Genomic DNA, 22,259 nt, shown 5'->3' with positions numbered 1-22,259 from the left:
TCCATCATGCTTCTTTATTTCTTTTCGATGGCGCTCGCATGCACGGGCATGCAGTGCATGCAGCACGGGCTCTTATGTCTGTCACTCTGCAAGCGTAACTGTGCTCAGTAGCTTCAGAACAGTCCTCCGGTGCACAAACAGTTCTGCTCTTGTCCTTGACCCACTGTGTGTGTGTGTGTGTGTGTGTGTGTATATGTGTGCCTAAGGGGGGCTGTACTGTGTGTTCTGTGGGAACTGCAGAGGCCTTGTCTTTTTGTGGGACTTTGAACACCTGTATCCTCTCTCTTCTTCAAAGGGTTCATTCCCGCCATCACCCACCTGATTTCCCCCCCCCCGGACCCATACTGTTAAATATAGCAGCGCCAATGTAGCAACTTACTCCCATTTCGTTCTCCTGTATCATGTTAACTGTACGACCTAAACGCTGTTGTGTAAATTCTTACTTCTCATTGAGATTCTGTTTTCTTGATAATGTGCCTATTTCGACAAGACGCCCTGTTAAACCTGCTGGCGCATTAAACTGAATGTAATCGCAGTGATTTCACAGGTTTGTTATTGACGTGCTGAAGTGGTTCTGGGAATAGTCTTTTATGTACAGACACACAACACATCTCCCGCATAACCCACGTCGTCTGGTTGACCATATAAAGCGTCGGGCGCGCGGCTGCGTCAGCAAAGACTTGGGGCAGAATAACTTGGAGCTTTTAACGGCTTTAATAAAAGTGGATCTAAAGGACTGAGGGCATTAGGGCCCAGACAAGTGGTAGAAAGAAAAGCGGCAATCTGCTGGGACCTCTTCCCAGGGATAAGAGCTCCATTTGGGCTTGGTAGATGCCCAAAGCCCTATCGGCCTTCACGGGGACATGGAACGATGTAAATGGCTTAACATGTTCATGTTTTACATTAAAAAAATACACAAGTCTGGGTTATTCATTTGTACTGTCAGTTAAAGGCTGAATTATTTGGAGTAAAGTGTAAAAACGTCCATGCTTACGATTAAAAACATAACACACACTGAGATTTTATATCACTTTTTTTATTTCTCATTTTTATGCCAATATTGCAAGTTTTTTTTCTCTCTTTTTTTTTTTTTCTTCTTTTAATGACATACAGATTTGAGCATGATCTGGAGCTGCAATATGTACAAAAACAAACTAACGTATGTTATCAAAAAAACCGTCCCCTTTGTTTTGACGTTATTGCTAAATGTTACAAACGGCACAGGTTTCTACCATCAGCAACCCTTTGAGCACTGAGTATACTACCACAATGACACCTCTGCTTACCATTTACTAGAATAATACACAGATACAGTGAGAGTGAAAGATAGTGAAAGGACATGGAGAAGAAGAGGAGGAGGAGGAGGTGGTGGAGGGAGATGACGACGACGACGACAACAAGAAAAACAAAGAAAAGTGATCCAACTGTAGCAAAGCTAAGCATTACAGGCTGCATGTTAAAAACAAAAAAAGGAAGGAGGGGGGAGGAGGTGTGAGAAAACTCCAAATGTACATGCACAAACATGAGCGATAAAGAGTGAGGATGAAATGTGTAAGAGAGAAACAAAGGTTAGCGCTCTGTAGTGCAAACAGCCAAATAGTCTTTAGGAGAAGTAAGGCTGAGTGCGACAGAGAAGGGCTCCACACTCCTTTTTTTTTGTTTTGTTTTTGTTTTATTTGTTTAAAGCTGCCTCTCACTCTGCCCTGTTTTGTTTAGCAGTGCATGAAAACTACATTATAAAAGACATTTGGCATATTAGAGGATACATACATTGTTCAGAGCTCATTATTTAAAAAAAAAAAAAAATAATAAAAGAAAACAAAACCACAAGAGCAGCTGCTTTTGGAAGAGCAACACAAATATGAGCAGACACGCTAAGAGAGAGAGAGAGAGAGAGAGAGAGAGAGAGAGAGAGAGAGAGAGAGAGAGAAACCGGTTAAGATGTTTCGTAAGAGCATCGCGAATGCTGATGAGATTCTTTTTTTCTTTTGTTTTCCTCTCTGAAAGCTTAGTCGCCAAGGTTATGAGAGCGTGCGTTTCTTTAAAAAGAAGGCATGTAACATTTTTTTTTTTTTGTTTGTTTCAAACCGCTTCTGACAGTTCGTCCCCTTTCTGAGTGAGGCGTGTTATCAAGTTGTTCTGTATCCTCCCCGTCTCTTCGAAAAACTCCTGCGACTTTAGAGCAAAATAAACTGTAAACCAGCTCAGATTGTCAAGGCGACACATTATTCCCCCCCCCCCTCCCCTAAAAGAAAATTAAAAAAAAATAAAAGCATGCACCCTTTATCAGTTTGAGCGAATGCGACAAAGCTGCTCTGTTCAGAGTCTCATGAGGAGATGAAGAGGAGCCAGGGGTGCTTAGCCTGAAAGAGGCGACTCGACGTGTAAACAAAAGCCCAAAAATATCCAAGCTCGCTGGGAGAGAAAAAAGGGGGGGGGGACGTGATGCTGACGCAGAGGTTATGTTAAAAACTTGCTGAATTTAGAGCTAGTAAACGTAGAAAAAAAAAAAAAAAAAAAGTTAAAAATCTACAGTTAAAGATTTTGTGACCTCCATCCTGCAGAGTAAAGGGTTCAGGTCGACCTGCAGCTCGTCACCGGAGGAGCAAACGTTCGGGTTCGGATGCTACACTGCGGCTGCAGCACCGCTTCCTCCGCGATTCCTGGACAGACAGGAAGTGGCCTCTCTGGAAAAAAATACACTCCCAGGCCAACCGAGGCAGCACGGGCAATAATGCACTTTTCTTTTTTTTTTTTTTTTTCTTTTTTTTTGTTTGACATAAGACAAGGGGAGACTTTGTACCAATAATTTAAAAAATATCAATATTACAATATAAAACATTTAACATTAATGACTGACAGGTGGGCAAGGGTGGCGAAAAATGGGGGCATAACTTAATTTTTTTTTCTTCTTTTTCTTAAAACTTTGATGTGGGTGCAAGCGAATCCTTTTTTGTTCCTATTTCAAGGGCTTGTAAGAAATATTCTGAAATACTTCATTAAGCAGACATTCAAGTTACAGTATCCTTTGTTCTGTTTCCCAGGAAGCGTATACAGTCGTACTGTAATACTAAAATCACAAGTATTGCCTTTGAATGTTTATCCACAATTATCAGACATTTGGATCCGGGTGGAAGACAGAAAAACCCGATGAAGCTCGAGGTTTTTCTTTTAGTTTTTTTTGTTTTTGGAGAGCTGTTGGAGCACATTTTGAAATGGAGTCTGACTCAATAATCCATTACAGCAACTACATATGACCGTCTCTCACACACACACACACACACTTACACGCACACTCCTATTTGCTGGCTGGTGAACTAGTGCTCAGGCGCACAAAGACGATGACATGACCTGTACAATATTGCTGTTATGTTTGGAAATGCACATCTTCAATAATACACATTTAGAAGGCCTTTATACTCCTACAGGAGACGCGGTCGCCATGAACACAGATGAGTGCAACTACTCGGACAGTGAGTTTACAATGTACACACGCTTGTTTCTGCGAAGATAATAAACCACAGGAGATCTGTTGTTGTTTTTTCTTTTAGAAAAAAAAAAAAAGAAAGAAAAGAAAGAAGGCTGAAAAAGAGCTTACAGTGCTCGTGAGACATTGTACCAAAAGTGAGAAGGTGCTGGGCACCGCATGAGAATAAAAAACGGGCATATTGTACTTGTACACCAAAAACGAAGGCTGAGAGATCCTTCAGAAGGCTGCTTTGCATGACAAGGTGGTTCTGGAGCCGCGGCGATGAGCTCAAAACAGCAGAGCTCCCGTGATAAGAAGCGAGGCGGTAGCTTGTTGTTGTGCTATGCACAGGTTCCTCCAAAGGCGAGTAAACAGCAGATAAGAAAAAGGTGATTTTTTTTTTTTCTTAAGTTTTTTTTTTTCTTCTTTTTTTTCGGTAAGGCCACATCAAATTTGAAAAGTGTCCGTGTTTTTGGAAAACCACTGGAGTTAAAATGCCACCAGAACCACAGCACACACTGGAAGACACCTCGCTGGGTGCAGTTTTCAGAGACAAGTTTGACTACATTATCTGATAGGCTGACAGTGACCAATAGAGCGACAGATACAGGATATTAGATATGTGACCGCTTTGACTGTGTGCACAGTAAGAATATACAGTACTAAGGCTATCCTTTTAAGTCGATGACCACGCTTGTTACGTTAGTTTGAAAATGACAAACTGACTTGTTTTCGTAACCATGGAAGTCTAGTTTTTCATGTATTCTGCAAGTGTTGCTATGGCTCCATGTGAGATGTACTGATGTGTATACTTTCCGAAAGGAGACATAGCGCACATAGAGTATTGCAGGCAAGGCAGAGGCGTTGCTTAAAGCTTTTCTTTTTAAAGACTTCATAAAAGCCAATGATAAAACATAGGCCCTCTGAGGTTATTCCCCAATTTAAAAAAAAAAAACACGACAAAAAAAAAAAAACGAAAACAACCTTCGCTTATGTGAATGAAGAACCCAGACTTCAGATTTTTCCCCCAACAGAAGAAGCAAGAGTATCAAAAAAACAAAACAAAACAAACAAGTTCAATCCAAAGACTGAAAAAGCAGGCGTTTGTAGTAAGGTCGCATTAACATACATACAGGTTGGGATTTTGGACCTCAAAGGGGGAAAACAAAGCCCAAGCTCAGAGGAAGAATAGAAACTATTTGGTAACAAAAGTGTACTATATGTTTAATACAAAAAAGGTATGGAGAAAAATGTACCTTTACTAAAGCTTATACAAGATCCTTGGTCCATAAAAACTATGTTATCGTCACGTTTTCTGTGTGTCCCTCTGCATCCTTGCGCTCCCTCCAACAACAACACATCCAGCCCCCTTTAGGAAACCACAAACGAAGGCAAAATAACACGAAACGAGAAGGAATAATTATAAAACGAGTAGTGGAAGGCGGGTTTGGGGAAGGGGGAAAGTACTTTTCCTTTAAAGAGAATTTTTTATTTTTTTTGTACGCGGTGGATGTATTGTTGTTGTGGTTTCCGTTCTCACAGCCGTAGAAAGGTGCTGGTGCTCTGAGCCTGCAGGAACTTCACTCATTCCAAACACCAGAACTGGATAGGCAGGTCCCTAAAGTAACCACAGGAGAGGGGGCGTGTCAAGGAGCACTTTCGCTTATTCCCGTTGGCGGACACCGTTGTGATGTCGCTCCTCCTTCAGATTTCCCCTGCGTTTGCTCCTTTCTCCCACCGATTTTTTTGTTTTCCATTTCAGCTTCTTTGTATCCAAAAATTAATACGCAGCACTTTAGAGTGAGTCAGTTTTTGTTTGTTATTTCCCATAGTCTTTTTATACCTTGTGGTACATTTGCTCTCAAGGCATATTGTACTGGGTGGCCCCCTGTGTGCGTTAGGACACCACAGCTGCGGCGGTGGAGGATGAGGATGTGACTCCCGCGTTGGAGGTGCTGTTGGGGCCGTAGACGCCGGAGCCGGGCTCCTGGCTGTTGCTGCTGAGCAGGCTGGAGTTTCCGGCCCGCAGGATGGCCCCGGCGGCGCTGCAGTGTGGCCGCGGCCCGGGCTCCGGCGTGTAGGTGAAGGTCAGCGTGGTGGAGTAGATGATGCCGTCGTTCCTGACCAGCGTGACGGGCACCTGGACGGGCTGCCGCACCCAGCGCCAGCCCTCGCGGAAGGCGGAGATGTCGGGCACCACGCACAGCATGCTCTCCGCGCACCTGTGGAGTGTTCGGTGGAAAACAAACACAAAGAGTGATGCCAATGTGCAACTTAGGATCTTAAAACTAAATATTGGGTGGAAGAGCTTTCATTCAGAATGAAGGAATCCATTATTTATAATAGTAACATTTAAACAGCATCAGCTCAAAAATGAAAACAAGTTACTCCACTGATCAGTTTACTGGTTGACAGAAGCAAAATTACCAAACATTCCCTTGTTCTAACATCTCAGTGGTGAGGATGTGCTGCTTTTCTCTGTCCACTGGGATAATAAACTGATTTTAAACAGGGACGTTATGAATACTTGCCTCTGTCATGGTATGTGTAATCCTGTGATATGATAGCTATATATGTATCACTTGTGATGGATTTAATTATCTACAAGCGGGTCACATTATATATGGAGCTACAATGATATTTGTGGGACAAATCCACAGATCTTCTTGTCTGTATCTCTGCTGTCAAATAAAGGTAAAAATGGCTAAAAACTAAACAAACATATAGATTTCAGGGGTCTGTAACTCTGCAGTCAGGGAGGTCCCGCTGTCATCGTGGACTTTCATGTTCCTCCGCCGTCCCTGACTTAAAGCTTGGTGGGTGGCACTGATAAACACATAACATCTAATCAGTCCATAAAACTCAACGTGGCAGGGGGAAGGCTGAGGAAATGGCATTTTACGAGGGTGGAACATTGCAGTGCCTTGGCTCTTTAAATGTTTTGGCATAATGAGCACCGCACAGGTTTGAGGAAGAAGGATGGACAGATTATACAACTTGACACATCTGATTTAGATGGCTGGCTAAATCCCCAAAGCTGTTATGAGTATTTATTTCTTGCATTAAGCAATTCTGCCATTAAGCATTCACAGGATCGGCAACATTAAGCCTGACGGAGAGCGTTTTGAAAGCTTTTAATAATTCAAATTTATAATATTAGGCATGACAGGACGATCCCTAATAAATCCTCAAATTAGTTGTAATAGACGATTTGAATGCTAATGTGGAATTAGAGAAATTCTAGCTAGTCTGTTGCAGACAATGGATCTCATTTTGGCCAAGAAATGGAAAGAGCCCTTCAAACAGCCTGGGACATTGCAGTGTGCATAAAAAGCGGTGTGGGGGGGGGGTTACAAGCAAAATAATACAGTAAATGTACAGGTCTAACCTTTAAGGAGAATGAAACTGAAGCAAAGACGCACCTGTACATGGTCTCCGCCTCGACGTCTCCGAACCAGACCCGCAGATTTGGAGTGAAGTTCTGTCCTGTCAGCTCCAGCATTGCGACGTCGCCGCCACCATTTAGCTGCAGAGGAAGAAGATGCTTTAGTAACCTCGCTGACATAAAAAAAAAAAAAGAAGAGGAGTGCGCCCACGATGTGAGCAGATTCACGCTCTACAGAAGTAGAGCAAAGCCGAACGTCTCCTCGGTGCGTACCTGTAAGCTCTCTACCACAGGCACGGGGGTGACAGGCGAGTGGACGGGGCCCATGCCCTCGTAGAAAGTGTATTCGGCCTTGTCTGTGCTGATGATTGTCCAGGAGGCGCCGTCGTTGATCATCTCCTTGTTTGGTTCCTTTGGGCATGGAGTGGCCTGGCAGAGGGGGAGAAAGTGGGGAGACGGACGTGACCTTAATGCACAGCAGGGGCAGAAATAACCACCAACTATTACACACAATCAAGCCTGCTGACCTCAGGACTGCAATCAGATGTCCAAGTAAGTAAAAATTGCAGGACGTGAGTGGATTGCACACTCTTCAAAGAAAAATATTCTATCTAAAAAAAAAAGTCCACTCAAAGCTACAGCGAGAACGCTAAAGCAATCATCCTCTGTGAATGTAAGACTAACTGGTTCTGAGGGCGAAGTGACCTGATGTGTACACGGAAAGAGCTGGCAGGTGTAGGTTTAATGTTTATTTCTTTTCTTTGGGCGATTTGGGTGCTTGGCACTCACTTGAAACTGGATGATCCTTTCTTGGGAAAGGCACAGGTACATGCGTTCCGTGTCCTTCAGGTAGAAGGCACACTTGTGGAGCTGGGAGACGGGGTCGTCGGCGTCCAGCAGTGCTGTCTGCTTGTCGACCTTACGGATGATCTGAAAAGGGAAAGAGACGGGGAGAGAGTTTAGCCAGCTGAAAGATGGATGGAAGAATGGAGACAAGGGGGAGGGTGAAAAAAAAAAAAGGAGGGAGGAAGGAAAAAGAAAACAAGGAAGAAATTAATAAAAGAAAGGGACATGATTCAAAAGGGAAAAAAAGACTTAGGAAAACGTTCTTTGGACAAACAAAGGCTTTATGTTGTCTTTTGTAGTTCGGCATTTTAGAAAACATTTCTCGCCAAAAGTTAGATGAGATGAAAATTGATACCACTCTCATATCTGTCCATTAAAGAGCTAGGAAATGGTTACAGTCGGAACAGTTAGCCTCTAAAGTTCGGTAATAAATAAGTATCCTGTTTGTTACGTCTACGAAAACCAAAGAGTAAAAACTGCCGTCTTACAAGTGGTCGTCTGCCAGACCAAAAAATACTACTGCACATACTATATTTCCCAAAATGTTGTACTATTCCTTTACAATAAAGACAAAATGAAGACTGTTATTTTCCTTTATTCTATTCTCTTAGCTGCCGCTGCTGTAATGAATCAACTTCCCCCGCTGGCATAATTAAAGTTTCTATTTCTGCTGTGATCGATCGAATCTGAAATGATGCGTTTCTTTTACCAGTCTGGGCAGGGCCATGCCGGTGACGGAGCACACCAGCTTGACTGTCTGGCCGTAGTGGATGTAACCGTCTCTCACAGTGAACTCTTCTCCTTCTGACTCCTCGTCATCCACTAAAAAAAACACACAAGGAAGCGGTGAGCACTGCAGCGAGCCGCCCACGAGCCTCGAAGTTCTCCATTTACTCAAACCCACATTAATCAATCAATCACTTTCTTTGTCGGTGGCGAATCGGCTGTGTAATTACTATAATACAGAGAGTTACATTCACAACATGAGGACAAAGTGACAAGCTGTCAAACTACATTGCTTATCTTACTGTTTGACGCTTTTCTATATGAATTCAGTGGGTTTTTTGTATGTGTGTGTGTGTTACAGTAGCAGTTGAGCTGAGTGCGGCTTACACAGGTGGATGTAAAAGGCGCCCCACTGCTGGGAGCTGGCGTGAAAGTTGCCGCCCTCCACGTGTAGATAGCGTGTGCTGACCGTTTGGGACCGCAGCCGGTTGAACAGCGCCACCTTGGTCCCTGACGCAATGCACACTGTGGACAAACATCAACGAGAAAACACACACACACACACACACACACAGGTTACATAACGACCCAAACATGACATGCTGCTCACAGGTCGGCTGTGTTAACGGCGTGGTCATCTCAGCGGAGGAGTTGATGTGTACACTGCAGCTTTGCTTCTTGTGGCACATCTGAGTTAGTGGCCGTGCATGTGGAGCTGCGCTACTGACCTCTAGTGGTCAGAAATAATAACAACACTGATAAACTGTTGTCACAGCGCCCTTCAGAACAGGAGTTACAACAAAATAAATCAGAATTTAAGCAACAACAAAAAAAAAATCAAAGAAACAAAGTAAATGTACATCAAATAGATAGTAAAATAAACAAAAGTTGAGATTAAAGACTGTTAATAAAAAAGAGAGAAAAAGAGTTTATTCTAAAAATTCTAAAAGATTTAGACTTAAATGGGGAATAATAACTGGTTATAACCATAGCTTAAGTCTGTTAAATTAACATTATCACATTCATTGATTTTCACATCCATGCTGCTGTTGACAGATGTAGAATCTATTTCAATGGCTGATTGTTTTCCAGCAGTTAAACACAGACGCGACTGGAGAATATAGCCAAAAAGTAAACATGTTTGACTGCAACACACACCGCAGCTATCGACAAATGAGAGAGCTTAGTCTCAAAAGCCGTTGATGTGTGTGCACTCCCGTCATCGGTAAATGTGTGCGCGGTGCAGATAAGCGCAAAAAAAAAAAAACTTACAGTCAGCGTTTTTGAGGGACTGCTTCTTTTTGGAGGGCTTGGAGATGACTTTGATCCTCTTGCTGAGGAAGACACCGATGTCAGCGCTATTGCCGTAGAACATCTTGACGGACAACATGAAGTGCTTTCTCTTGTCGGAGTCGGATATGTACAAGGTTTTGGCTGTGCAATAATTCTGGTGATACAGGTGGGAGGGAGGGGAGGGAGCGGGTAAAGGAAAGTCAGAGCACATTAGTGGTCACACAAGAACAAAGCTCACATTTCAATTATGATTTTTGTGTGAAGGTAAATGACACTATGTGTGTATTTGTACCTTTCCCTCTAAGTTAAGCTGTTGCATTTCTTGGTCGCTGTTGCCGATGCCAATGAAGGCACAAGGCTGCGACTCCTGCTCGGAGCAGCCGTCCCGCTCCATCTGTTCCTTCTTTTTCTTCCAGCCACTGCCCATCAGGTAAACGCAGGGAGGGGGGCAGAAGAACCTGGACACATGCACAAACATTTAGGATTTTCTGGACTCAAATCCGAAGAGCCATCTGCAAGACGCCCCCCTTTTCTCCTTCGGTTTTAGATTAGCAGATGCTTTGTGACCCTTTTTGCTCCAGTAATTAATATTCCAGCCTGGCACTGTGAATGTAACCATATTTTAAATCCACTTGAACCGGACAAAAAATTGAATAAAATAACATCTGTACGTTGTGGCAGTGATTTTAAGATTAACTTCAACTTAATGTGTCCTCAAAAGGGTCAAACATATCAACAGAGAAAAGTGCATTTCAAAACACAACCGCTGCACAAGACAGTAATTTAGTCTGGCTGTCAACTGAACAAAAACAAGTGTGACACCTCTTTAAATAGAACAAGCTGGACAGCGTGCATCACTTTATTCACACCAGAAGAGGGCAGAGCTGTACTTCAAGCTTCAACAAGTCCGTAAGAAACTTTTATCAACACACTGTTATGTACAACTGAACTAAATGCTCTTTCCTCAAGTTGTCGAGGGCAATTTTGCAGATGTTATTATGAGCAGTCCGGCATGAAACTGATCTGCTGAAATAAATATAAACCAGAGTTTCAAGAAAATGGGTTACTTTTTTTTTTTTTTTTTTCCATCGAAGGATTTCATACATATCCTGCTCTTCTCCCTTGGAATGTTTTCTGATGTCAAGTACAGAACTTCATTAAGAAAAATGTCAACTTTAGCCATAATCAAATGTGAGAGCAGCTCCTCCAAATGAATTCATGTGTGCGTCAGTGTGGAACTGGAAAGCGACCTATTTCGCAACACCGGTGTCTGTCTCTGTGGGTGTTTGTCTACTTTCACCTCCTATAAAAAGCGCAGACAGAAAGAGGCAGCAAGAAAGAGAAAGACAGCACATTTGCATTCTCCATGCGCGCACTTTCATGGGCTCTCTTGGGCTCCCTTGTTATGAGACGGACAGAAGTAATCAGAAGGTGCCAGACGGACACATGTGCACCGTGAACACTGTGGAGTTTTGCGAGCCAAAGGATGTTGAAACCTGACTTTGGATGTGTTACTGTAATACAGCAGAAATCCCTTTGGGACACGTTCAGATATCTGCCTATGATCTGGCTGAATTCTCTATTGGTTACAGATATTGTGATTTTTACTGAGCACCCAAATTTAAGCCCTGCATCAGCATGACATTGAGCAACTCGCAATCCAGCAACCCCCGACACTGAGCCTGTACAAGCAGGCGTGTGACAAGCATCTGAGTGCTTCCTCTCACTGCCATTTGCCTCACTGGTGTCACTTTAAACTGGACGAGACGGCTCCAATTTATCTGAGGAATTCATCGCAGCCTCAACCTCTGTCCATCTTTTCTCTCCTGCTCCAACTCGCCGAGGTGTCTCGGAGTTTGGCCCGCGACGGCTGATTTACCGAGAGATAGCCCTGATGTGATCGCAAGCAGCGCTGCGGCTCGGCAAAGAAAACAGGCGGAGGATGGAGCCCTGAAGAGAGTTGCATAATGAGCGAGAGAGGGGGGGGAAGCTATAAAAAGTTTGCGGGTGAGAGGCAGAAAGGTGAGAGCAGAGTTACAGGAAGGGCTTGAGGAGGAAAAGAGTTTGAGTTCAAGAGAGCAGTGGAGGGGGGAAAAAAACGAGTCTGGGTTGCGACAGCCAGTGATGTCCCTGCACTTGCGTGGAAATGGCAGCAAAGCCACACAGGTTAAGTTGCTCTGTGAACCTCTGAGACCTGTTTGCTCTCGCCTTTGAACCCTTTCGCCTAAATGCTCCACGGTTTGACGAGCGCATTCCCCCAGGAGCCTTTTATCTCCCCTATTCCCATCGCTCCTAACCCCCTCTCCCCCGCTCCCTCTCCTTTTCCTTCCTCCTCTCTGCTGCCTTCACCTGAATGTGGCCTCGCACGGCGCTCGTTTCCTCCCCTGACCTCCTGCGACATGGGAGGTGATGAGGGTCGAGGGTGCCGAGGCTCCACAGAGGCAAGCAGGGGTGTGTGTTTTCCAGTCACTCCTTAGCCTGATCCCCTTGAGTGACATACATTACCCTTCCATGAAACCTTGCAGTGGGGGGGGCCACTTCTCAAAAGGTGGACACGGGTTAGACGGCGAGGACAGGTTTGTGTTTCTACATGACGCTAATAACCCCTTTAAGGCTGTTTGTACTAAACAATAGGTCAGTGTGTGCAAAGGCCTCTTAAACATCATTCTTGATAAGCGGTCGACACACTCGCACACTATTTTTTACTTTAGGGGAATCATTTGGCATTTTGGGAGTTAAATTTGAAGCCTGATCTCTCTCTGATCCAATCTGATATTTGATATGTCTCTTATAGCCAGCAGCCAGTTAGCTTAGCTTAGCAATAAAGACTGGAAACAGCAAGCTATCTTATGGCCAAGAAATAGTCTGGCACACACAACCTCCCTGTAAACAACAACTCAACTTGCTGTTTTCACATTTCAGTTTTGGGATTTAACAAACCAGATGAAACCTGCACATCAGTGGGTTTTACAGGTGCTGGCAGGTGGATTTTGTTACCTTCAGACAGAGCGAGGCTAGCCGTTTACACCGTTTCCAGTCTTTGGGCTAAACTAAGTAACAGGCAGCAGGCTGAAGCTGCATATTTATCGAACAGACACGGGAAGGGTGTCGATCTTCTTTCCCAACTTTCAGTGAGTAAGCAAATAAGCCTATTTCCCAACACGATGAACTACACCAACACTGACCAGACATCGGTTGTGTGGATGTGAAGTATTAATCCCACAGTGGACACAGATCCAGATAAAGTACTGATACATATTAGGTATATTTCCATCTCCAAATCTGTTAAAGCTTCAAAAACCTTGCAGTCTTTTTATTTGTCTCTCACTTCCAATGATTATCACGACCAGAAGAAGAGGCTGCCACATTTCACTCACCTTTTCTCATTGCCGTAGGATTTCTGTGCAACTTTTGCGTGCAGGATCATGACAGTTTGGTCACCTCGCTCCTTCAGGTAATTCCTCATCGCTTCTCTGCAAGATGACAGAGACAGAAAGATGCTCATTAACAGGCCATCTGATGGGCTGAAGTGATCCGGGGTGTATCGCTGAAGCAGAGGAAGCGTCAGGGGGCAGTGTGGAGGTCACATTTTATATATTTGTCATGTGGGTTTTGAAAGGCAGCGCTCAAGTGTAGACGGATTAAAAAACAAAAGAGTCAAGTATGGAATGAGAACATACAGAAACACACATACAGTACACTCGCAATGACCTCTGGAAAGCCTCAGAGCCTGCACAGTCTGCTAGCCAAAAAGCTAAGTTCTCCCCCAGCTGGGTCCATCTGAGGTGGGGGTGGGCTGGACCATTAATGACCGGCTCAGAGGGACAGTGAGGAGAAAGAGAGAGGAGCACGGGGGAGAAGAGAAGGGAGAGGGGGAGACGGGGAAGAGCGGGGCTTGGAGGGGATGGGGCGAAAGAGAGAAGAGAGAAAAAAGAAAACACCAGAGCTGAAAAAACAAAAACAGCAGAGCTGAGCTCACCAGCAAAGATTCCTCATCTCGTGTCAAAATGTTGCAAGGTCCGCGCTCCAATTACTTCTGTCAACTCCGCCAAGCCCTCCCACCTCCCCCACACCTCCTTTACACAAACAAGCCTAAAATTATTTTAATATTTCGGGACAGCAGAAGAGTTTATGCGGGGCTGAGAAGCAAGGAGGTCAAATATTGGGCTTAGATGCACAATTAAGACGCGTCACACGCATGGACATTAACGCACCCTGACCCAATCGGCGCACATGCACAGATGTCGGTGACACCTGACACGCCGGGGTGCTCAGAGGGCTTCCCACTCAGACACACACAGCTCTCCACTCTGCCACGCAATACTGGGCCGCACGCTCGGGTTAGACGGGGCCTTTGTTATGAAAAGCAAGGGGCCCCTCACAGTGTGTGTGTGTGTGTGTGTGTGTGTGGGAGGGTGGGTGCTGAGGAGGAGGAGGAAAGCGGAGAGGGATTTTAGTTTATCCATTTCATAATGGACTGGGAAACGTTTTATTTCTCACTTCGCTATGCAATGAGACAATTATTTTTCTGGGTAAAAGCTGCAATTTGAGTCTCATGGCAACATGAAATTGCACTCCGTTGTTTAACCAGTGTTTTCAAAGTCACTGGTCGTCGGCAGATTTAACCGAGAATGATGGAGGTGCGATCCTAGAATTCCAAACATTCAAGGCCGTTTAAGTGATCCGATGCAATCTGATACCATTTACGCACCACATGGAGAAAATTATTTTCCTTTCCCGAAATCAAGCCAGGAAAAAAAAAAGGTGCACACAACTCAAGCTCATTCAAAAGACGTGTGTTGATTCACACATTTCTGACTTATTTGCAAGGATGTGCTACAGCTAATTCTTTTCCTCAGGTGTACATTAAATGACATAACCTTCCTCTGGGCTTCGGTGAATAATACACTTATCAGCGTCATGCTCAGATGCAGACGCAGAAACCCCAGGGAGGCTCCCGAGCTCACAGCTCTGATTGATTACGTTTAGTCCAAACCTACTGATGTCAGGCCTGCAGGGCACATGTCACTGGACACCTCTGACGATGCCTGTGACCTGCAAGACCTGCAGGAAGGGTGACATCACAGATAAAACACACGCTTTTTTTTTATTTATTTTTTTAAAAGTCTGTGTCACTTTTGCCTGCATTTGATAGCAACAGTTGGATGGGAAACATGGAGACGGACAGCTACAGCATGTAACAAATGTCCTGGGTCAGAATCAAACTGGAGACATTGTGGTTTGCATGGTATGCATCTTAACCACTAGAGCACCCTGGCTCAGTTATTCTTGAGGATATGACGCTTTTCTTTGACTTAACCTGAGAGTAACCTGAACATCTTTGGGTTTCACACAGTCAAATAGAGCAAGCAGTGTGGAAAAAATAAACTTAACATATAGTGAACTAAAGGGTTTTCTGATATGTTATAGACTAGATTTGTGCCAGATTAATCAATAACAAAAATCTATTATTTTTTTTCCTATCACCACCTTGCAAACTCCAGTTGTTACCTTGTTAACCAATTCCTCCCAGAAAGCTAAACGCTGAACCAGCCACATAACTCTGGCTCCAAAATCGATGTCATCTTTTATTTGGGCCAAGGCTATGAGTAAATATTCAGAAACATTGCCGCATAGTTATTTTATGAGACCAGAATCTCACACTAGTGTCGGGTAGGCTTCGTGCGACAGCCCTGGCTTGTGGTTAACACTGTTTCACTGCTCACCACACCATTCCAGACCACTGTGGCCGAGCTGGGGAGAGACCGATCCCCCCGTCAAGACAGAAATGCTTCACCATCAAATTAAGCTTTCTCTCACAGTCATTCTTCAAAGTATTGTCATGTGCAATGCCCTCTGAACGCACTGCTATCCACAACTTTCCCTAAAATAATCCCCCAGTAGATAGCGAAGTTGCCCCACATGTGGCAACAATCAGATGAAACAGAATATCCTGCGATCGAATGAATAACAGTGGTGGGTCCATCTTTACAAACTGGTGTTGTGTAGCCAAGCATTGTTCAAACCCACAGAATTTGATATTAAATTCTAGTGGGGAACCCAAGTTTACAAAGATACCAAACATGTCAGTCTGAGTTTTGGGGAAATGTGTATAAAATGATGCGCAGGACATCTAAAATATTTCCATCTGATGTAATGTTGCAGCCATAAAAATCATCTTGGGTTCGAATATTTTACTTAATGTGAGACTAGCGCAACCTCAACACAATACTGCACAAAGTGGACACAAAATGTATGCATGGCAAATAGTGGGGAAAAGTTCAAGAGATGGGGAAATTCAGGGGGAAATCAAGACTTCAAGAGATTAAAAACATATGCAAAACGGGGGAAAAACCTCATGACACACTATGTATCAAATGCAGAGGACAATGTGGGTGAAAAAAACTCTAGTCATATTAACAAAGGCTATTCACAGCAATAAAGTAAAAATACATAGCTGTAGACTTTTCATCATCCAAACAGAGCTGCCCATTCACTAATTAGCATAAGTAGTCTTGTAAACTTGTGCCAGGCACATGACAAACCACAGTGTCACGCCAGTGTTTTGTGCACCATTAATAGCTATGATTGACTAGCAACTGGCTAGCGAAAGGTCAATAAGGACGGTGATACAATAGAGAATGGAAATAGGAACTGGCTCCAGCAGTGAGACAAAATAGTTTCATATCATTTTAGGCAACAAGAGTTTATGAGATGGCGTGACAGTAGGAGAATAACGAAGGCCCTGTTGACTAAGTGGCTGTCTGCAATTGATGACGTCATTATAGATATCCGTATAAGACAAAATTGTGATGCAACACACTGTAGTAACCTCCGGTAAAGAAGGAAATATGGTGACTAAAACTCATGATTATTGCAAGGATCAGTGACGCTGGCGGGGATAAAAGGGCCGCCTGAGTAATCACTTATCTCTTTCTCTTACACATTCAGAAAGACACGCAAAGAGGGAGATTAGGTCTTTTGCTGAGAGCTGAAAAGAAGCAGAAGTGAGAGAGACAGTGACCAGCGCATGGCTTAACTTCCTGTACAAGAGTAGCATGCGGACAAAAATTTAAATGACACAAAAAAAAAAAAAAAAAGGAAGGACAGGAAGAATTTAAAACACTCAAATTGAAATATATCTAAAGGGAGATTTCAAAGAAAATAGTGCAATCTAGGAAATCTATGCCCTGTTTCAGAGACACGAATTAAGGGTAATGAGCATTTTAATCTTAACTGAAACAGACACAAAGCCACATCCACATGTAATATATAAAGTAGCACGCAACAAGGGATGACAATGCAGCCATGCATACAAGCAAATAAATCATACTTTTTTTATGTGCAAGGCTCGCAGTTTAGCAGCCACTGCATTGCAAGCAGATTTGTGATGCAGATGGTGGTCGTTTACCTGAACTAATAAGACACGTGCAGTTATTCAGGCCGTATATGCAACATGCACGTAATAAATGTGACGAGGAGCTGAACCGACAGAGCACGGGAGCAAACAACCATGCAGAACAAGTGTCGCACCGAGTGGTGGACAAGATGCAAATGACAGGGGAACTTCATGTAAGTGGCAGGTTGAATTTTTGTCTGGCTTTATTTAGGTTGAGAGAATGTGCTAAAGAATGTTTAGTGAATGCGAATAAAAGAGAGTGAGGAGAGGCGACGGAGTGAGGAATGGAGGGAAGAGGGAGAGATAAAAATGACAGAGAAAACCGAGGAAATGCGTGACAAGCGAGACAAAAATGTGCCAGACAGATTCACAAAAAGAGACGCATATTCAACAGCAGGCACTACGGGGGGTCGGCTGTGTGTGTGTGTGTGTGTGTGTGTGTGTGTGTGAGGAGGAGGAGCTAGGTTAAGCCAGGCTACAGATGCAGCGGAGCAGACAGGCATCTGTCCTGTACATCTGCCACAGCGTCTACAGCAGAGTGGGACTGTCATAAGACCCTCTGTGAACACACACACACACACACACACACACACACACACACACACACACACACACACACACACACACACACACACACACACACACACACACACACACACACACACACACACACACACACACACACACACACACACACACACACACACACACACACACACACACACACACACTCAGAAATAGCTCAATTAAGTTGATCAGACTACAAATTAGTGTGCGCCCTTTTGAATCACAAAAGGTAGATTACACACATCCGTAGTGTCAGGCTTGGGTTAAGACATCAACAATCAGCCGGTTCACCCTCCTTTTAAATCCATTCTCCATTTGTAAATCAAGGTGAAGTGACCTGCAGGCAAGCACCTGTTTAGTGTTTGATGTCTGACCTCCTGAGGGCCCTTGTGAGCCTCTAAAAAACTGATGGAAAGATGTCTAAAACAACAGCATTTTGCAAAGCCCGCGAATAATCACCTCTGATATTTCACTACCTACAAACAGTATGAAAACCTGGAGCTCTGCATTTTGTCACAATGACAGAAGAGTGGGTTGTCGAACAGCCTGCAGCATCATCAGCCAAAAATGTTCATATACAGTGAAAACTGAAAGAGGGATTATGCAGATTGTGACAGTGAGACGGGAACTTCGCATGTGAATCAACCGCGCCGGTCTTATCATGCAACAAGATGGAAAAAATTATTCAAGAGCAAAACCTTCCAGACCAAACAAGATCCTCGGCCAAATTAACGGTCATCGAGGTTTTATTTTATTCTGAACGTAGGCGTTCTTTGACACAGATCAGTAAAAGGTGGTTTCTACTGAGGATTTCCATCTGAGGCGATGGATTCTGCAGAGCTGGCCCTTCCTCTGTTGTTTGGGAGAATAAGCCCTTGAAGGGGCGGCTCCCCTAACAGAGGAGGCAGCTTATCCAGCCTGCATGTTCATGTGTTGTGTCTGTTTGTGTGTACACTTGTGCATGTGTATCTGTGTGTGTGTGTGTGTGTGTGTGTGTGTGTGTGCGCGTGTGTGTGCGTGTGTGTGCGTGTGGGATTGTCTGTGTGCACTTGTTTCCAGTCTGTGTGTGTGTGTGCCATGTATTGTATTTCCAGTCGAGTAGCCTTCCTGACAGGGCGGCCCTGCAGGACCCCGAGCTTTAGCTGCCCTAAAAAGCCCCTGCAGGACGGTGCACTGCTTTAGCTGTCTGTGCTGCTGCCTGACAGAAAAATCACGGGGCTGCTGTGGCTGCAAGAAGGGGGACAAGTGGGTGTGAGCGAACGCGCAGACGTGAGGACACTGAGCTAGATACGAAGAGACAAACACAAAGAACACAACATCATAATACGCACTGGCGCAAATATACACACACACGCTCGTACTGAAGGAGTAGTGTTTTGAGCCTTTCAGCTGCTGGGTAAGGAGTGTTTTGTGTCCGTCATATTTCTGTCCATCGAAACCATCAGACAAATGGAGGGGCCAGTGCAAGCCAGCGGACTGGCAGCACATGAATGAAGAGGGGGACACATCAAAAGGTGCTGGGGCCCCATTTTCCAAAACCATTCTCGGCTGTTCCAGGCAATATGCAACCCCTCATTTTCCCCGCTGAGCGCCACGCGCAAAAGACGAGCTCATGCGCTCACACACACACACCCACACACACACACAAGCACGCAGGCAACCCTGTGCCTGCTAGTAACAAAGAGAAACGCCAGCAAGCAAACAAGTGCATGTACGCATACACGCCCATTTACCCAGCAACACACACAAACCTCCAGAAGCAAGCCACAACATCCATCAACGTTATGTGTTCACCCAAACGCTGCTCCAAGTGACTTGGAACAAACATAAGAGGAACAGAATAATCAAAAACTTGCAGCGCTGCTAGTCATAGTTATGCTGAGTGTAGTGCACTGTACAGTGCATATAGAGTGCAAGTTTAGACTGCAAGTCCCCGGAAAGGGTGAATTATTGCTTTTCTTGCTTGTTTCTCTCTAAACAACTGTGAGACATGAAGTTACTTTCAACACAAGCGTATTAAAGCACGTCTCTGTGGACTTTAGAGTGAAAAGCTACGGGGCGATCTGACTAATAAACAATCAATAGCAGAACAACAATGATGTAATAGAGCAGGGGTCGACAGATAACAGCTGTCAGATGGCGAAAATATGTATGACCAAACCAGCATTACACGGTAAGTTAACATACTGTTGTTGTGGTATTAACAGGCAGCCAATCGGCACTATATTCATTCCGTGGTCATTATTGATGCATTTTTTATCTAATCTCCTTCAACACCTTTGGAAGTCACTCCTAGAAATGAGCCCCAATGACAACTAGTTGGCTAATAATGAATTTTATGCATTTGTTTGTTTGTCAGACACGACATGTATTTTGATTTGTTGCAGAATCGGAAATCATCCATTTTTGATGGACCATGTATCCCATGGCCAATTAGTATGATAAGCTGTGTTCCTTTTCCCCCCATTATCAGCCTTTACACACAGTTCTGTGCAAATCTAAATGCTTTATGACATCTTCCACACAGCCAGAAAAAATCATGACCCCTGTCAAACTCGTGGTCGTTAAACTTTACATACAGCATCCAGAAGGTTCACAAAAACCTAATGGCATTTACTTAACTGGGGGGGGTGTTCTTGATTTACTGTATTCACAAGAATGTGTTTACTCTGCACAAAGCACAGGCAGACACACAAATACCCCCGTGACAACGCAGCGAGGTCTTAAGGGAAGAGCATGCTGTGTGTACACGCGCACTCACCTTGTTAGGCGCAGTGGCTGAGGGCGCTCCCCAAACTTCCTGCAAAGACACAAAGTGAGAAGAAAACATGAGTGGGCTGGTTATCAACCACAAACACACACAGAGTAAACACTGCACTACACAGTGGTGCACCTACACACGCGTCACTGAGGCCCTGACAGTGTGTGATGGCACAAAGGCAAGTGACAGGATGGCAGGTTAAAGGAGGTGTGCAGGTGCTGAAACTTATTCAGAGTAATTCCTGTCGATGGCATGTGAAAAAGAGGTTGTGCACCATCGGGAGGAAAGCCCTCTTGTTTCAGATTTCACAAATCACTACAGTTGCCATTACATTTCGGAAAATCAAGTGCAAGAGCAGAATCAGCTACAATTCCTAGATGGCCAACACCACACGAAACTCGCCAGCCGGGCGTGGATGGCCTGAGACTGCAGTGACTTGGAGTGCTCAGAGGATGACTAGACATCCTTATCTTGGTTATCTAGGTTTTTACGCCCCACGGCTCGAACCATCTAACACGCTGTAGATGTGGTGGTGATACAGACCTCTGTGTTTCAAAGAACGGTACTGAAGCCATTAAGTGTGTATCACTAATAAAAGTGTAACAAAGCGATAACAACAGCTTTCAGGCTTCATGTGGGCTGATCTGAACTGTAAAAATGGAACAAGTGCGTCTGACTTGATAATTTCCCGACGCTGCTTCCGGTTCAATGGTGCGTGATAGCTGAGGGACGATTTTATTTGGTCCAAGGCAACATACAGAATTTGGAAAATAGATACCACTGGGATGCAAAATAGATAAATGCCTCTGTGTTGTGAAAGATATGAGGTACTGCACTAAGTTTAATCATGTCGCAGTGCTTTATAAATGGCCTCTGGGTTCATTTTCATTCAAGCAATTCCATTAATTCATTCACAGCGATGTACGCCACAACATAGAGAAATGAAAATGCTCGGAAATGATTATTAAATGTTAAGTTGTCTCTGGTTCTACCAAAAACAAGAGACACCACTTTCAACATTACTGACAAATGCAGTAGTTATGCAGTATGTAGTCAAATAACTAATGAAATTAATTAAAACGTTTGGTAAAATACTAGTAAATGGGAGAATATGGACCTTTTCCTCCTGCCCAAAAAGACATTTTGGAAGCTAGAAACTTGTTTGAAGTCTGCTGCCTGTCCATGACACACAGGAAGCACAGTTCAACTTTCCACTAAGTATTTAAATCAACCTGTTTGACAGTCAACGTGTTTGCAGTGTGGCGGGGTGCAGGGCTGCAACGAGGCTCCCGGCGCTCTTTAAAATGTGAAGGCAAGCAAGGGATGATCGATCACGTCAATCTAAAACGGGGAAGATGACACGTACAGAACAGCTCATTTCACTTTTCATGCATTTATACATGCGCCGCTTTTTAGCTTACTGTCCTCAGGATGTTACGGTCAATTAATCATGCGTTTCCACTTTAATGACAGCATCATTTACCTTCACTCGCTATAAGAGATTCCCTCCTAAAAGTCAGACTTCTAATAAAACACAGCCTGCTGGAAGCCCGGTGTATCAGTAAACCGTGATTGAGTCATACCTGAAAACTCTTAGTCATTCATTGCATGTAACAGGGAAACCACTGCAAACACCAATTGTAGGCTACAGAAAAAGGTTGTAAACTTGGAACATGTTACAGCAGAGGATGACTATTTTCTGGTCAACTTCACCCTGTACAAGCAGCGCAAGTGTGGCCTGCACTCTTTGAACATTTTCCTGAGTAATGACAGATTTACACAGCGTGCAAACCATATCACAAGGTCCTTCAAA

At 44.1% G+C, this 22,259-nt stretch overlaps 1 protein-coding gene across 1 annotated transcript in view; it reads right to left on the bottom strand.

Annotated features, from left to right (window-relative positions):
* Positions 1–2,285: 2,285 nt before the first annotated feature.
* The window catches only part of rbpjb (recombination signal binding protein for immunoglobulin kappa J region b), a 41,606-nt gene continuing 21,632 nt past the window's right edge, over positions 2,286–22,259 (bottom strand). The window contains exons 2-11 of the mRNA XM_070854548.1: positions 20,447–20,485; positions 13,097–13,192; positions 10,012–10,177; positions 9,699–9,873; positions 8,814–8,951; positions 8,410–8,522; positions 7,644–7,784; positions 7,128–7,283; positions 6,892–6,995; positions 2,286–5,691 (exon numbers count right to left, since the gene is read on the bottom strand). Coding sequence (XP_070710649.1) covers positions 5,367–5,691; positions 6,892–6,995; positions 7,128–7,283; positions 7,644–7,784; positions 8,410–8,522; positions 8,814–8,951; positions 9,699–9,873; positions 10,012–10,177; positions 13,097–13,192; positions 20,447–20,485 — 1,453 coding nt within the window. The 3' untranslated portion in view covers positions 2,286–5,366. The remainder of the gene's footprint in view (positions 5,692–6,891; positions 6,996–7,127; positions 7,284–7,643; positions 7,785–8,409; positions 8,523–8,813; positions 8,952–9,698; positions 9,874–10,011; positions 10,178–13,096; positions 13,193–20,446; positions 20,486–22,259) is intronic.

This window comes from Pempheris klunzingeri, chromosome 23 (assembly GCF_042242105.1).
Source record: "Pempheris klunzingeri isolate RE-2024b chromosome 23, fPemKlu1.hap1, whole genome shotgun sequence".
Taxonomy (NCBI): Eukaryota; Metazoa; Chordata; class Actinopteri; order Acropomatiformes; family Pempheridae; genus Pempheris; species Pempheris klunzingeri.
Note: the sequence above shows the minus strand (reverse complement) of the source record. Positions and strands in the feature narration are given on the sequence as shown.